The sequence below is a fragment of the Aplysia californica genome, unplaced genomic scaffold (genome assembly GCF_000002075.1).
Source record: "Aplysia californica isolate F4 #8 unplaced genomic scaffold, AplCal3.0 scaffold00031, whole genome shotgun sequence".
In the NCBI taxonomy this organism is placed as follows: Eukaryota; Metazoa; Mollusca; class Gastropoda; order Aplysiida; family Aplysiidae; genus Aplysia; species Aplysia californica.
In genome coordinates this window covers 1,132,466-1,147,761 of record NW_004797301.1, presented here as the reverse complement: position 1 = coordinate 1,147,761, position 15,296 = coordinate 1,132,466, and the positions used below count along the sequence as shown (strand labels likewise).

The 15,296-nt window shown below is 37.6% G+C and overlaps 1 protein-coding gene and 1 long non-coding RNA gene across 3 annotated transcripts; one reads left to right on the top strand and one right to left on the bottom strand.

Moving 5' to 3' along the window:
• Window positions 1-379: 379 nt before the first annotated feature.
• LOC101854142 (protein CUSTOS) lies at window positions 380-10,679 on the bottom strand. 2 transcript variants are annotated; one of them, XM_005091512.3, is made up of 7 exons: window positions 10,600-10,679; window positions 9,873-10,162; window positions 6,787-6,883; window positions 5,129-5,227; window positions 3,115-3,182; window positions 1,528-1,660; window positions 380-648 (listed from the first exon to the last, which is right to left on the bottom strand). In XM_005091512.3, the coding sequence occupies exons 2-7, from the start codon at window positions 10,090-10,092 to the stop codon at window positions 393-395; spliced, it is 873 nt and encodes a 290-aa protein (XP_005091569.1). In that variant the 5' UTR covers window positions 10,093-10,162; window positions 10,600-10,679; the 3' UTR covers window positions 380-392. The 2 variants fall into 2 exon arrangements, with proteins under 2 accessions (XP_005091569.1, XP_035829692.1); XM_035973799.1 differs by lacking the exon at window positions 10,600-10,679 and having other exon boundaries at window positions 9,873-10,232.
• A 181-nt stretch (window positions 10,680-10,860) lies between these two features.
• LOC118479161 lies at window positions 10,861-13,777 on the top strand. The gene is made up of 2 exons (XR_004859509.1): window positions 10,861-11,252; window positions 12,193-13,777. It is a non-coding gene; the product is annotated as an uncharacterized LOC118479161 (long non-coding RNA).
• Window positions 13,778-15,296: the final 1,519 nt, after the last annotated feature.

Here is a 15,296-nt window from a genome sequence, read left to right as displayed (position 1 = left end):
GGGGAACAACTGTTTTAATTACTGGCATTGGTGCATCGTGTAATATAATAACTTGTCTCCTTTCTTTTCTTTAGCCTTAGTCACGTTCAACGAGAGGTCGGATCCAACGAGAACAACAAGCCGGTCCCGGCAACCTCGTTGAATGCAACACCCACTGTAGTTGTCAAGTGTATTGAGCATGCTGCAGAGCATGGACATGAGCTATATATAATATAAAAGCAGTTTTTAGGGTTATTGAGTGGAAAAAAATAAAATCTAGTCTCCCAAAAAGCCTTCTATGAACTGATAAAGAACACTGACACTGACACAAAACCTGTTGAAGTGCTTAAACAAAACAAACAGAAGAAAGCCACAACATATCCAAGATGAAAACAGCCAATTGTCAACAAATTTCACTTTATCTTCTTTTCCTCTTTTAAACGTTTTTTCTTCAGCTTCTTCTTTTTCTTTTTTTTAGAGCTCTCCGGGACTACTTCTGTTTCTGGAGCATTCTTTGGGCTATTAAAAGAATCTGTCTGAGATGATGGGGCAGGCACCATAGAAGTCTTTTCCTCCACACCTTGAAGAGAAGCCCGAGTCAGCAGTTCATTTTCTTGTCGGATGTCATCGACTGAAAACACGCACGCCTTGATCTTGTCGTCATCCGAGCTGAGGATAAAAGAAAATGATTACATTTTGTAACAATGTCAATGCTAAAGTATGTAGTAAGGCACATACTGCATAGTGAACAGATTTTCAGGTCCTCAATTTTTTTGCTTATAACATACAATATTGCAAGCAAATAGTGAACACATACAAAGTGAAACTCACACATAGAGACAGATTTTCAGTCCTCAATTTTCTCTTAAACATGTACAGTCCAGCTAGCAAATAGTAAGCATGTACAGAGTAAAACTTGCACACAGTGACAGATTTTCAGGTCTTCAAAGAACAAACATCTGGGATTTTCTTTCCTTTTGGTATTTCACTGTTTGGGATATGGGATAAGCCATGCTCATTTCAAGCACTTTTTACTGTACATGATATGACTTGTGGATGGTCTATGTAATGCTAAATGCCGAAATGTTGGTCTGAATCCCACTTAATATATAAGGACCAGGTGTGAGACAAACGCGTGATGAGGAAAGCCAGTATCCAGTCATGCGTGGTGGGCGGACAGTGTGAGAGCGCTATGCTGTAAGTACTATGACTGTAGTCTGTGATCGCTTGACTAAAGCAAACTTACCACCTAAAGGCGAGCTCAGCTCAAAGATGCAACCCAGCGCAGGAGATTAGATGTGAAACAGTTCACTGCAGATAAGTCCTTCTCAAATTTCGCTTAATTACACCTTTGCAAAGAAAACCTTTCTCATTACCTGAGGTGCTTGTTATAAGCCAGAGACCACCGTATTGCTATAGGATATTATATTAATAATTATAAGCCTTATTGTACAGAAATGGTAGCTTTTGCCCCTGCAAGGGCGAAAATCTGACTGGTCCCTGACTCACTTCGACGGAATTCGATTGGCAGTGTGCAAGGAGTATTACCTTTCTGATGAACTTGTGCTTAGCCTGTGTTTACGTGGTACAGCAGGTGACACTTTGTGGGAAAGTGGGGGAGCAGGCGGTGGTGTGTCTTCACCCATGCTTAACCTTGTAGAATCAGAAAAAAGCTTTATTCCTGTGGAAGACAAAACAAGGAAAAGCAAACAGGAATTTTAAAAATGAACAAGTAACGAAACACAAGGCAGATTAAGGTCAGAATGATTTGAAATGGTAAAGCTCATCCTGGTAACAACAAATTGTAAAATGCTTAGAAATTATTTTCAAGTATGAACACTTGCAAAATGAAGGTGATCTATTTTTATCAGTCATGTTGGCATAAATCTAGCTCTTCCAATAAAAGTATGCAATGAATACCTATTGACAGTTAAAACAACCCTTAAAATAATATTCAATTCATATTCTTGAATATGTGGGTTTCATAACAATCTAACATCCTGACAAAATGTTTGGATGTTCTTAGAAAAGCAAAATTATGCTGATCTTTCCCCATCACCAATAGAGGCCCTCCAAGTAGGTTACGCTGTGTCTACCCCTGTCTCAAATGCCTTTAATTTTGTCAGGGAGAGCATTGGTATTATAACTCTAGCTAAAAAATAAAAAATGGACTGTGCCTTGGTGACCAGTATCATCATATTTGTCTTGTCAGAACAGTACTTCCCACTTCAGATCCCACTGCTTGGGAGCAAGGAAAGTGTGGGGATCTTAACTCTTTGAACCCCATCGGATGCTGGAAGCATCCAGCGGTAATAACCCTGTTTTCAAATCGGATGCTGGGAGCGTCCAGTACTAGTGACAACTGTTTTGTTTTATTTAGTGCCAGTTTTTGTTTGTTTTTCTAGAATTATTCCCGAACCAAGTTTTTCAGTGATGGCTAAGCCTTTGTTTCTGCTGTTTAGATTAGAAGTTGGAGGCAAGCTTTTAAGGGTTATAATGAGACATAGTGCACTAGGTTTAGGTGACTAGAAAAAAACTCCGGAAACGGTAGAAAAAACTCAGGGCTTAATAAAAAAAAAAGAGTTAAGCGAACAGGATTTCAGCAAAATCATCAGGGGAAGAACCCAGAGATTCATGGTCAGGCCTGCAAACAGTAAAATGATCTCCCTTTATTTTTAAGTGAAAATAATATTTCTAACGGAGTGTTCCTCCCTCATGTCGTTTAACACATCACTGTGTTGTGACAGCTCTAATTAAAACAGTGGGATTTAAAACAAAAAGGGATAACAAATACTTGGATCTTTCAAGAAGAGACTGCTGTATTGTGATATTGTGCACTACTTGCTGCTGGTAAACCTTTGAATTTATCCTCAATGTATGTACTATGCACTGTACCTACCTGCACTTTTTCAAATTAGCTTCAAAGATGTAAAATATGGCTTACAGGCTCTAAGGCACAAAGTATTATACACTGAAGTCCGCTTAAACAGAGGTCTGTGTGACAGCAACATTTTCTTTGGTTTAGTCATGTTTCCAGTATAATATAGTGTAGAAACAACTCAAGGATTCTATTTTCTTTCAGACTTTTTGTTTTCAGTTTCAGTGGACTCTATTGTATTTAGAGAAAGAAAGTACCTGTAGGTTTTGCATGTCCAGCTTTGGTGTAAACCCACACAGTGTCAGAGACAGAGTCCGCCAGTTGCCTAGAAACAAAATAAAAGTCTATTCATGTTTTTTAAAAGCCAAAACAACCTGGCTATCAATAATATATCACTGGTAATATTGAGGAACCTCATTATAAGGTGCGGAAAACATGGTTACCTCTTGGCTTCAGTGGCAATCAATAAAGATTTATTCAATATTTCATCTTAAATCTGGTTTGGAAGGTCATCAGCAAGTCTGCGAGAAGCAATACTAGAAAACAGAAAATGCGTATTTTCCAGCATGAAAACGGTTTCCCCTGTTCAGGCTCCCCAAAACTGATTGGCAGCTATAAGAGGAGTAGCAGTAGGAGGAGTAGCAGTAGGAGGAGAAGCAGGGGGAAGACAACAAAAACAACAACAAAAACAAAAGAGAAAAGGGAGGAGGAGGAAGAATGAGGAATAGGATGGAGAAGAAGAACAACCTGTGTGGAGCACAGAGAACGGGTTTCACATGAAGTATGTGAGCTTGACATTGTGTACGGTAGGTACGAAACAAACCAAAGAAGTGTTACATATTAAATTTTTAACTTCAGATGTGCCTACAGGCTTGTAAAACAAATCCTGAACCTTTCTAACCCCAAGGAAACATGCACGTGAGGACTAGAAATTTACAGATCATACGTGTGAGTGCCTGAAGAAAGGTTCAAGTTGTCAGCAAAGCTATTTTTTGAGCGACGGTGTGAAAAGGCCAATAAAGTCGTACTCGGCAAAAAAAATTCTAGTTCCATCAGAAAACACACGTTTAATCATTTCTTAAAAACACATTGAAAGGATTCTACAATGTATTTGTCTACTTGTTGTACTTTACCAAAGGTTACAAATGTGTTAGACATTGGGTCAACATACTATGGTCCAAGCCGTTTTTCTCAAAACTTTGTTTTTACATCCTGAGTTACAAAATGTGGTATATCTTTAAAACTACCAAATAATTTGAAAATGTGTTTAATCAGCATGTTCAGCATTTATTTTGCTACAAGAATGCATTCAAGAATGTATAAGCAGGAGTATTAAATAACTACAAAGATGTATAATTTTAGAAATCCAGATTTCTGTATATATATATATATATATATATATATATATATATATATATATACAGTCAAACCTGCCCTGACGGCCACCTCTATAAGACGGCCACCTCTATAAGACGGCCACCTGTACAAACTGCCACTTTCCATTTCCCCCCTTGCGTTTTTCCTATATAATTTAACTGCATAAAACGGGCACCTGTCCAACGCGGCCGCGGCCACAATATTTTAACACACAACCCCTATCACACTAAGCAATAACACCTGTCTTAGACGGCCACCTTAGTGACTCCATTACGTTTTGTCATAAATTGTGAATTGACCCCTGGCGTTGTGGGCGAGCCATCATAATCTAATCACCTGTCGTTGTTGTAAAGTAGTCCCTCCAACCAATCATGTTGCGTATGTCCCTCCCACTGTTGACCAATAGGTACCAATTTTCAGCTGCTGGTGAGGTAAGCGTGTGATCCCTCATAACCCTTAAGCCCCGCCCAGAACTCATACACAAATCGTAAGTGAGATGAGTGGTCACTGTTTATCTAGTCTGTAACAAAGTAGCAAAGGACGTCAACATGAACGCGTCACTCGTTCTCCGAGTGGTGGCGACCCATGTGTTTGTTTTAACACGGCACTCGATCTTCCTCGTCTGATACATTTCGTTTTACTAGATCTATCACCCTTGCGCAAATCATCAACAAAATAAAAATTACAAAACAAAATACAAACCACAAGAAAAACAACAATACTGCGGCCACTTTCGATTGGGGCCTCAGGCCTCAGATGGAAATGGTTTGTTTTCTTCATCTTGATCAGTCCTGCCTAAGACGGCCACTTTTCTCCTTGACAATGGCTGGCCGTCTTACACAGGTTTGACTGTATATATATATACACACAAAATTGGCACATCTGTGGACTTACATCTCTAACACTTCAGAAAGCTTTTTGGCAACATGAGCTCTGAACTCAGGAGTGGTCTTTAATACATGATCCAGTTCCTCATCATTTCTGTCCTTGGGTCTGAAAAACAACACAGACAAAACTTTCTCTCACTTATCACCACATAGATTTAAGATGACACTGCAAAGTGAGTACATTCTATTGAGCACAAAGAGAACTCATATAGCAGAGAAAGTACAAAGCAAATAGATTTTCAGGCCCCAGTGTTTTTCTTTATAAATACTTTCCTATACATTGCCTGAAATTTGTACTGAGTGACAGTTGTACATGGTAAAAATATTTCTGCATCCCACAGATTTTGCTACGTGCGTGCCAGACTTTACACTGTAAGACTAGTAAGACCAAAACTAAGAGACATCAATGTTTAGCATTTGTATGTTGAAATAAATAGGCTTATTAAAGTCCAGTGCCAGAACAAACATCATAACTTTTTTATTTGAAGCTTGGAGATCTGATTTGAAATACGGCTCAAAATTGATGCAGATATATTAACAAATTTTTTTTAATCACGCATGACGTGAATACAATTATGAGAAATTCCGGATGAGCTTTAACTGTTCAATTTGATCAATTTTCTTGAATGATATGTTGCCATAGTGACAAGAATTTAACTCTTTGCAGACCTTCCAACCACTCCATAACCAAAACTAGGAGGTTTTCTCAAAATCCATCCACAAAATCGGAGTTTGAGAAAAAAAATAGGATTCTAGAAACCTAGCAACCTAAGATTACACAGTCCGTGGCAAATACATAGATCAAAACGCAAAAATAATCATGTATATTTTCAGGTCATATACAATAAGCTGCAAAAATACAGCAAATAAACTCAAATGATATTGGGTATTTCAACATCATTAAAAATGATAAATGACAAACGACCTGATTGAATCCAAATTCAAGAAAACAATCAGATTTTAAGCAGATCCTAACAGGGCGTTTCAAAGGGCAGAAAAAAATTGAAGAGCTCCGATTTTATTGAGTTCTTGGTGGGTCTGACTTTGGGCTCTGAGCATCTGGGAGTCGACGCCTTCTGACCAAACAGACAAAATTGGGGTTAACTAGCACGGTTGAGTGCATGGTGTTCTGTGGAGAAAGGTTCTTTAACAAAAACTTCTCAAACCAGTCAAACTAAAAGGAGTCATTTCCGTTAAGTAGAAGGAAATCTTCTGTGTTTTATACTGAGCCAATTAAATCAGCTGTCGAAATTTCAGACTATCTGATCATCAGCTACCCTGTCACTTATCTTGTAAGAACTCCTCTCCCTCCCGGTCCCCAGGCAGCCCCATCTCCTTCAATAGCAAATATCTCAACTTCTAATCAAGATAGATGGGTATTTTTTCCATTGAAAGCAAGACAAATAAATAAACTTTCAGATGATACTAATAACTCCACATGCTCAAAAATTGACGAGCGCCTGATTCCACCGTGTCGTGAGAAATATATCTCTTTAATATGATTGCAATAATTTATCTCAAGGCATTCCTCATTTGAACATTTTAAATAATATTTAATTTTAAATAATATTTAATATCACACCTAACCACTCAGACAAAAACTAAAAGGTTCCCACCACTTCACTTAATATATTTCTTTGATTTGACAATTTGACTCAATCAGACCTATTGGATGGAAGGTGCAGCTTCTGGATACCAGTTCCATTGCCATTTTGGGTTCTGAGGGACAACTTGCTGAGCACACTTGTCTGTGTTGAACGGCCTGTAGATCATAAAAAGTTTCAATTTTTTAATTGTTATATTGAATAAGTCACCCCTCAAAATCTGGGCCCTTTCCAAAACTAATTCCAGTAAATAGGGGGAAAAAATCATGTCGAGAAAGAATAACGATTAGAATAATGCTTTTGCAGCAAGCATTCAGAGGGGGTATGTTCTTTGTGATAGATCAGTGTTCCATTCTTCCCAAACTGCCTTCGTTAGTGTAAGGGGAAAAAAAGACAGATTTTACAGTAAGAGCCTGAGATAAATATAATTAACTCAAAATGTCATTTTTCTCTTTTTGTTTTGTCATTTTTTCAAAGACAGGAAAAATAAAGAAAATATGTTGCTTTAACTGCTTTAACAGTTTACGGGTCAAAAGTTATTCCAACAAATGGGTGCAAAAACACAGATCTAGTACAACGTCAATTTCTTACGTCACCAGACTAAAAAAAAACGAGTTTCTATTTTATCATAAAATCTTTAAATAAACGACAAATAGTCGAAGTCAAAGTTTAATAGAGCAAACGTCAAAATCTGGTCTTATATGACTCAATCACTTTGCAAGAAACATGCAATGACCAACATTTTCATGCAATACATCCTGTCTGGACAAAAGAAAAGTTAGTTAAAGGTCAGGATATAGAATGACATATTTCACCTTTAAAGTTAAATGAAGTAGTTAAAGATGCTTGATGCCTCCAAATTCAATTCTAGGTTGATTTAGATCAGGATTTGTCTCTAGAATCTAGTTACATGTAAATCTTTCTGTATGGTTGTTTAAGTTTTTAAAAATGAGACATCTTTAAAAATGTGATTTTTTATAAATTTTGTTTTGTTACTAGAAAATCTAGACTATTACTTAACTTTATTTCAGATTTGCAAATTTCTTTGTGGCATTTTAAGAGAGGTGGGGGGGGAGTACTTTTTAAATCACTGGATTGCTTCAACTATGGATGTGATATTTCAAGGAATATGGTTTTTCAGAACTTTAAAAAGACTGAAAAAAAATCAAAAGAAATGTGTTAAGACGCAGTGAAATCAGGCGCCCGTCAATTTTGGGGCATATGGAGTTAATGGTATCATCTCAAAGCTTGTTTATTTGTCTCACTTTGAATGGAAAAAGCACCCTTCTATCTTCAATAGAGGTCGAGATACTTTGGATTGAAATAGGTGGAGAAATTGGCCGACAAAGTTTGGTGACTGCCAAAGCTTGAGAGTCATTGTTAATTGTAAATTTATAGTTTTTGTGTCTTTCATCAAAGTTTTTAAGTAAAAGTCACAGAGCAAATTGTTTTTAAATGGACATAAAAAGTACTGAGCCAAAAACTAAAAATTCAACAAAAATTGCCAAACTGGCAAAAAAATGCCAGTTTCTTCAATTACATTATTTTGATGAGCGCCTAATTTCACCACGCGGCCTCACAAATATGTGCGACTTCACTATGAAATTTGCCAAAAGCACTTTGTTAGTTCATACATTTTTATGAATGGTCAATAAACTCCCATTTTAAAATGTCTTGAAACTTAACCCTACTCCTTAGGCCATAAGCATCAAATTTGGTCTTCACAGGGACCTAACATGTCAACAATGTCTCAACCTCTTCATGCTCACTAGTCTCAGGAAGGAAGTGGATGTTTACGGCAGGCTGTCAGAATATTGAAAGTGATAATTCCACGGCACATAATTTCAGCCAATAAGAACATCAGGACTATTTATAACGCTTTTCCAGAAGACATTTTATTATAATTTAACTTAATTTAAAATACAACTATGTTACAGTCTATTGTGTTTAGTTACAATATTTATCGTTTGCTATCATTTTGTACATTATTGACAACAATTAAATGTTCTCTGTGATTGAAACATGAGTGAGAGATACACAATTTTGTGCAAACAAAATAAAGAGAAGACTGTTCTTGTGCGGATGGGATCAGGTCGTGTCGGGGGCGATCGCCCCACTCGTCACCTGAAAACAATGGGCACCATGTCGATCACAATCATTGCTTTGCCCGAAAGCATGTAAATTACATTATTTTATCACTTATTTTCGCCTGCAATACATTTTTTATGTATAGAGGATGTGTAAAGTACATGCATTGTAGATCAAATATGTTGTATACCGGTACATACACAGGGTACTTTCATTCATCTCCTCGGATTAGATGCCTTGCATTGATACACTTCAACTATGCCGTATTACTGTAAGTTGGCCTAGGTCCATACATTAGATTGAATGCTATAGAAATATTGAAATATCAATCCAGATCTTTAGACTCAAGACGGTATACTGTATATTCAGACGGCATGCTGTCAAAATATCAACTACGATCTTCAGACGGCATACCGTATACATAGGTATCACTTCCGGTGTTCAGACGGCATGCCGTCAAAATATCGCTACCTTTTCTGGAATTGCAAACAATTTTAAACATCATGACAGTAACAATAAGAAGACTCCTGAAAAAGCTTTTTTTCAAAATGTTACAACATAGCCTACAATTCATTTTAAAAAATTGGAAGGGCTTCCACAATAACGACCACCCCAACAAACACAGGCGCTCTTTGGAAATTAGTGCGTATTAATACACATGATGTAAACATGGTAACGACGGTGGCGTCAGTGGGTCCACCAAAGTCCAATCCAGCCAAAATAAATTTTTTAATGGGCCTACAAATTAGTCAAAAAATTGTTACTGGCTAATGTGGTAGGGTTCACCTAGCCTACATGGCCACTTTTGTACTTAGCAATTACTTCTGTTTCTTTTATAAACAAACGGGAAGGCAATTTCCAAAGAGCCCCCAAACGCAATAAAGAAGACACTTAACCCTAACCCTACTGCCGAACCCGAACGGAGGCTACCCAAACCTAAACCCTAATCCCACCCCTACCCCTTTGTTCTACTCTGTCTCATGGTCATTGTAGCTCAATAGGGAAGTCCTCCCAAAACAATTAGCATTCATGTAAGATTTTGAGGATGAGTTCACGTACCATCAGTGCCGTTAGCAGAAGTACTGAAAGTCCTGCTTTTGGCACTGGCGCTTCCAGTTGTTGGATTAGCATAATTCTGATTCTTCTGTTTGAACAACTCAAGCAAGCTATCATCGCATACTGCAGCCTGGATTTTGAGCGATTCTTCGTCTTCTTCACTACTTTCTGACGACGAATCACTAGCACACTTTGACTTTGACGAGAGTGAAAGTGAAGTCATCCTGTCCCATATAACTCATAAGTCATTAATCAGTCAGCCCTTCCCTCAGTCTCACGACGTCTTCTTCGGTCTGCAGACGTAAGGTCAAACATACTAGAGTCTAGATCTAGACTCTAGAATCTAATCTAGATCTAGATATTAGATATATTTTAAAAAATCAATCTTTATCTAAATCTAATCTAGATTCTAGATCTAGATCTAGATTCTAGATCTAGATCTAGATTTCTATATCTCTATGTCAACCAGGAAATGTGTACTTTTTCATTCACAAAATCTGAGGGAAGATTGAAGAATACCGAACCACTCGTATACATTATTGCACAAGAATGTGGGATGGGGTTCAGGGGGGTCTCCCCCCTGACAAAATTGTAATGAATAGATCTACCGGTCCGAGATTCTCCATCGAGAGATATTATTAAAAACTGGGGAAAATCAAGAATTCCTAAGATTGAGACAAAGGACATAGAGGCACAGTCGGTCCGCTGGTCCGGTATTCTTCAATCTTACCAAATCTGATACTAGATCTAGATCTAGATCTACTGTTGCAGTAAAGGTTAAAGTTAAAGTGGCAATGAATAGTAGGTAGTCTTGACCAGAAACAAAACAACACCACACTACTTTCGTTTCGTATGATTGTGTACGGTAGTAATCGCCCCTTGATCGACAACTGTCAGGTACACCAGCAGCACCCACACACCTCTTTGATCCGTTTCAAAGATAAAATAAAACAACAAAAATCCAATAAAAGACCAAAATCAGCAGCAAATTCAAATCCTCAAGAACAATTGTTTTCATTATAATAGCTCAAACAATCCTCTGGACAATTTCAAATATTCTACTCTAAACAACTGATAAAACAAAAAGGGATAAGAGCAGAAAATTACCAAACTGGCATATTCCTTGGTTTCGGAGTCGTGCAATCCCAGTTTCGTTTTCTATTGAATGTAGGCCTATTGAATGTATGTGTATTGTGTATGACACTGAATCATGGGGAAGACTATTGTAGGCTGATTCACCTTTATTTCCCAAGAAAATATCGGACCATGGTTTTTTTCCTGCCCCTCAATCCTGATTGGAATAGAGCTAGATCTAGAATCTAGTCTAGATTTCTAGATAAATCTGTTTATGGCCGAGAAAATATTTTCTCGATTATTCTGCAGGTGAGTACACACAAAGTGTTGAGCAAAACTATCCAGAGATCTAATTTATTATAAATCTAGATTCTAGATCTAGATATCTAGATCTAGAATCTAGATCTCTAAATGAGTAATATTAGTTTTACATTTTTTTAAATATTGAATAAATGCACTTGTGTGAAGTAGCTAGGGTGAGTAATATCGTGAGGAAAAAAGCTATAAGGCCTAAGTGTTATTTCTACTATATCTAGATTCTAAGTCTAATATAAAGGAGGATGGCAAGGTAACCAGTCATCATGTAGATTAGAAGGCTTTCAATTCAAATTTCAGACTTTCCAGAGAGGTGATTACAGGATATATATATATATAAGTGATTAATAAGGCTAGTGAGTACAGTGTACGGGGTAGTAATCTCTAATAAGTGTACTGATAACATGTAACTAGGGCGGGCCTATAGAAAATTTGGAGATAGGAGGCCTGTTTTTTTAGCCTATAAACCTGGTATATTATAATATTATTTCATATAATATTGATTCTTGACAACCTGACAGGATGATAGTGTTGATAATAAGCATCTTTTGTTTTTTACACGTTTTGCAATTTTTGTTGGGTGTGATGTGTGATTAATTAATCAAAGCTTCCTTTTTTCATATTTATTTGCTAGTATGTCAAAAAAAGTAATATCCAGTGTTTTACAATCCCCAGCATGTAAATTTAGATCATATTGGAGTAGGCTGCTTTGAACCTGTCTGTCAGGATAAAATGAAACTGAGAGGGATACACTTAATAAAATTCATTCCCCAGGGAAATTGAACTTATATATATATATATATATATATATATAGATATATATATCTGCGCCAAAGTAAGTGCCTCACATATTGTTCGATGTTTGGGTACGGGAGAGAGAATCAAGTTCAAGAAAAGGATGTTTGAAAGGCCCTGTGTTTTATTTTTTTCTCAGGTGTCTAGTGCACAGTGACTGAAAAGTGATGTCTGATAAAAAGAAAGGTAACTGTCTAAATCTTGATTGTTAGTTACAACAGAACTTATGTATTATGTGATGTAATGTGCATTATTCCACCATGTATCAGATACACAACAGATGCCGATCTGTACTATGTGTATTGCATGCCAACATTACTTCGAAAACTCATTTAAGAGTAGAGAGTCATCAATGATCGTGAGATCCAATATATGTATATAAAGAGAGAGAGAGAGAGATATCTTATCACTGATTTCTGAACAAGGTCAGCTGGTTAAGCATGTATCAGGAGACTATTTGTTTATCGATTAAAGATATATATAAATAGTACTTGTCATGACACTTGGAAACAGGTGCTTGTCAAGTTTTGGGCATTGAATATATTGTGGTATATTCTGCAAGATTGTTCATTTGTTTTGATTCTGATTAAAGAAATATCCATCAATCATTAGCAGTGGTGGGGATGCAATTAAAATTGTTGGAGATTAACAAAATCAGAAGTAAAATTCGAGAAAATGGCCACCAATAATTGATGACTTCCAAATTCTGAGGGTCCTTGCAAGCAGCAAATTTACATCTTTTGTGCCTTTGATCAGCTTTTTCTACTAAAATCATCTTTCACTACGATGCCACAAATATAATACACATGTGAGGTATGATTGAGGTGAAATCAGACACTCGTCAAAATAATTAAATCAAAGAAACCGGCACTTTTCTGGACGTTGGGCTTTTTCATTTATATTTAAAAACACATAGATCTATTCTGTCTGGATTTTACTTAAAAGCGTTGATCAAAAGCACTAAAAAAAATAAATTTGCAATTTCTAAAGATACTTAACAAATTGCCCAAACAACCGGGAGACATTAAAGAAGAATGGAGCCACTTCAAAGCAAATGTGAACAGAGCATTAAAAGAAGAGTGCAGCACCAGGAAAACCGGAGGGCAGAAAAGGAAAACAACTATAATAATATGGTGGAATGACCAAGTAAAGGAAGCCATTCAACTGAAGAAAAAGGCATTCAAAAAGTGGCAGAAATCAAAGAAAGAGAGGAAGATACATCCCATACAGAAAGGAGCACCGCCAAACAACAAGGGTTGTAAAAGAAACTAAGGACAGATCCTGGACAGTATATGGAGAACAGCTGGCAACAAAATGTAAAGAAGACCCCCAGAGAGTTTTACAAGAGCATTAAAAGCATGAGGATGCAGGAAGAACCATTCAACTCAACTGAAACTGAAATAGTCGATGATGAGAACGGAAACCCTATTTTCAGTACACCAAATACATGTATTAAGGAAATCCTACAGGAGAAACAACACCAAACAGCTTCTCACCAAAAGAAACCACTCCAGAACCGTCAATACTGCTGAGTGAAACTCAACACGTTATAAAGAAAAACCCGACAAACAAAGCGCCAGGCGTTGATAACATCACAGCAGAGGAGATCAAGCTATGCTGCCATATCAGTGAACTCTGGCTATGGAGGATATTTAACCTGGCCTTGTCGAAAAATACAACACCCGATGACTAGCAACGAGCTGTCATTCTACCTATTTGGAAAAAGAAAGGTAACAAAAGAGACTGAAACCTACAGAGGAATATCCCTTCTCAGCCATGTGGGTAAAATGTTTGCCAAGGTACTGGAAATGATAATGAGACCAACTGTAGAGACTCAACTCAATGAATCTCAGTTTGGCTTCAGAAAAGACAGGGGCTGTACTGACGCTATTTTTGTATTAAGACAGTTGTGTGAGACTGCCTTTGCACAATCTTGACAAAAACCTCAATATCGTCTTAGTGGATCAGGAAAAGGCCTTTGACTGGGTAGATGGATGTCAACTTTGGGAAGTCTTAGAGGAATATGGTGTAAGAGGACAATTGCTGGAGAACACCGTGGCACTTTATAAAAACTGCCTGTGTGCGTAAAATCATCAGAAGGACTGTCGGACTGGGTCCCCATCAGGTCTGGGGTGAGACAAGGGTCTGTTCTCTCTCCGCTTCTCTTCATCACTTACATGGATGAGATCACGAAATCACCAAATGACAACATCACTGAACTGAACGAGCTTCTGTTTGCTGATGATCAGAGTATGTTAAATACAAATGAAGAGCAATTACAAAAACACACCACAAAATTAAATGAGGAATGTAAACACCTGAACATGAAAATCTCCATCTCAAAAACAGAAGTTATGAAGGTCAGCTTAAACTCCACATCCTTATTGGCGGAACACGGCTCCTACAAGTAGAAGAATGTAGATATTTGGGAAGCATCTTCACAGGAGATGGGCGTATGGACAAAGAATAGAAACAAGAACTATAAAGGCAAATGCGGTGACATACCAGCTAGCACCCCTACTCAGTCACAAGAACATCCCAACTGAAGTGAGATCCCAGCTCATCAATAGCATCTTCATACCATTAACATATCAGTGCCAAACATGGTCTCTAAACAAGGCACAAGAAAGAAAAATAAATGCATGCTAAATGAGGTGTCCCGCCAAACCATCAATGTCACCAGAAGAGACCGCATAAGAAACGAAACCGTTCGTCTACAAACTGGAATACCACCACTAATAAAATCCAAAGAGCATCAAAGAGTCAAATGATTTGCACATCTAACCAGAGTGCCCCAGAAATGACTAGCGACTAGAGCGTACAACGCCCGAGAATCAGGCTTCAAATCAAGAGGAAAACCAAGAAAGACCTGGCTGGATGGGGTTAAAAAGGTCCTGGAACAACGTAACATATCTATCACAGACGCTACACACCTAGTTTGACCTAGCACAGACGCTACACACCTAGCACAGGACCGAAACTTGCTCCTCCCCAAGACATCCAAAGGATGCCAGAGGAAGGAAAAAGTAAAAGTAAAGTAAATAAAGACACTCAAGCCCAAAAATTGACAAGCGCCTGTTTCCATCGTGTCGTTACACATATAGGCCTTTAGTGGCCATTATTTATTATTGTCATACACACCAGTATGTCAAAACGATGTTTTCAAGAGAAGCAAAAATCTGTTTTATTTCGGGCAACGCATAACTTCTACTACTTCTCCTCCTCCTCCTCCTCCTCCTCCTC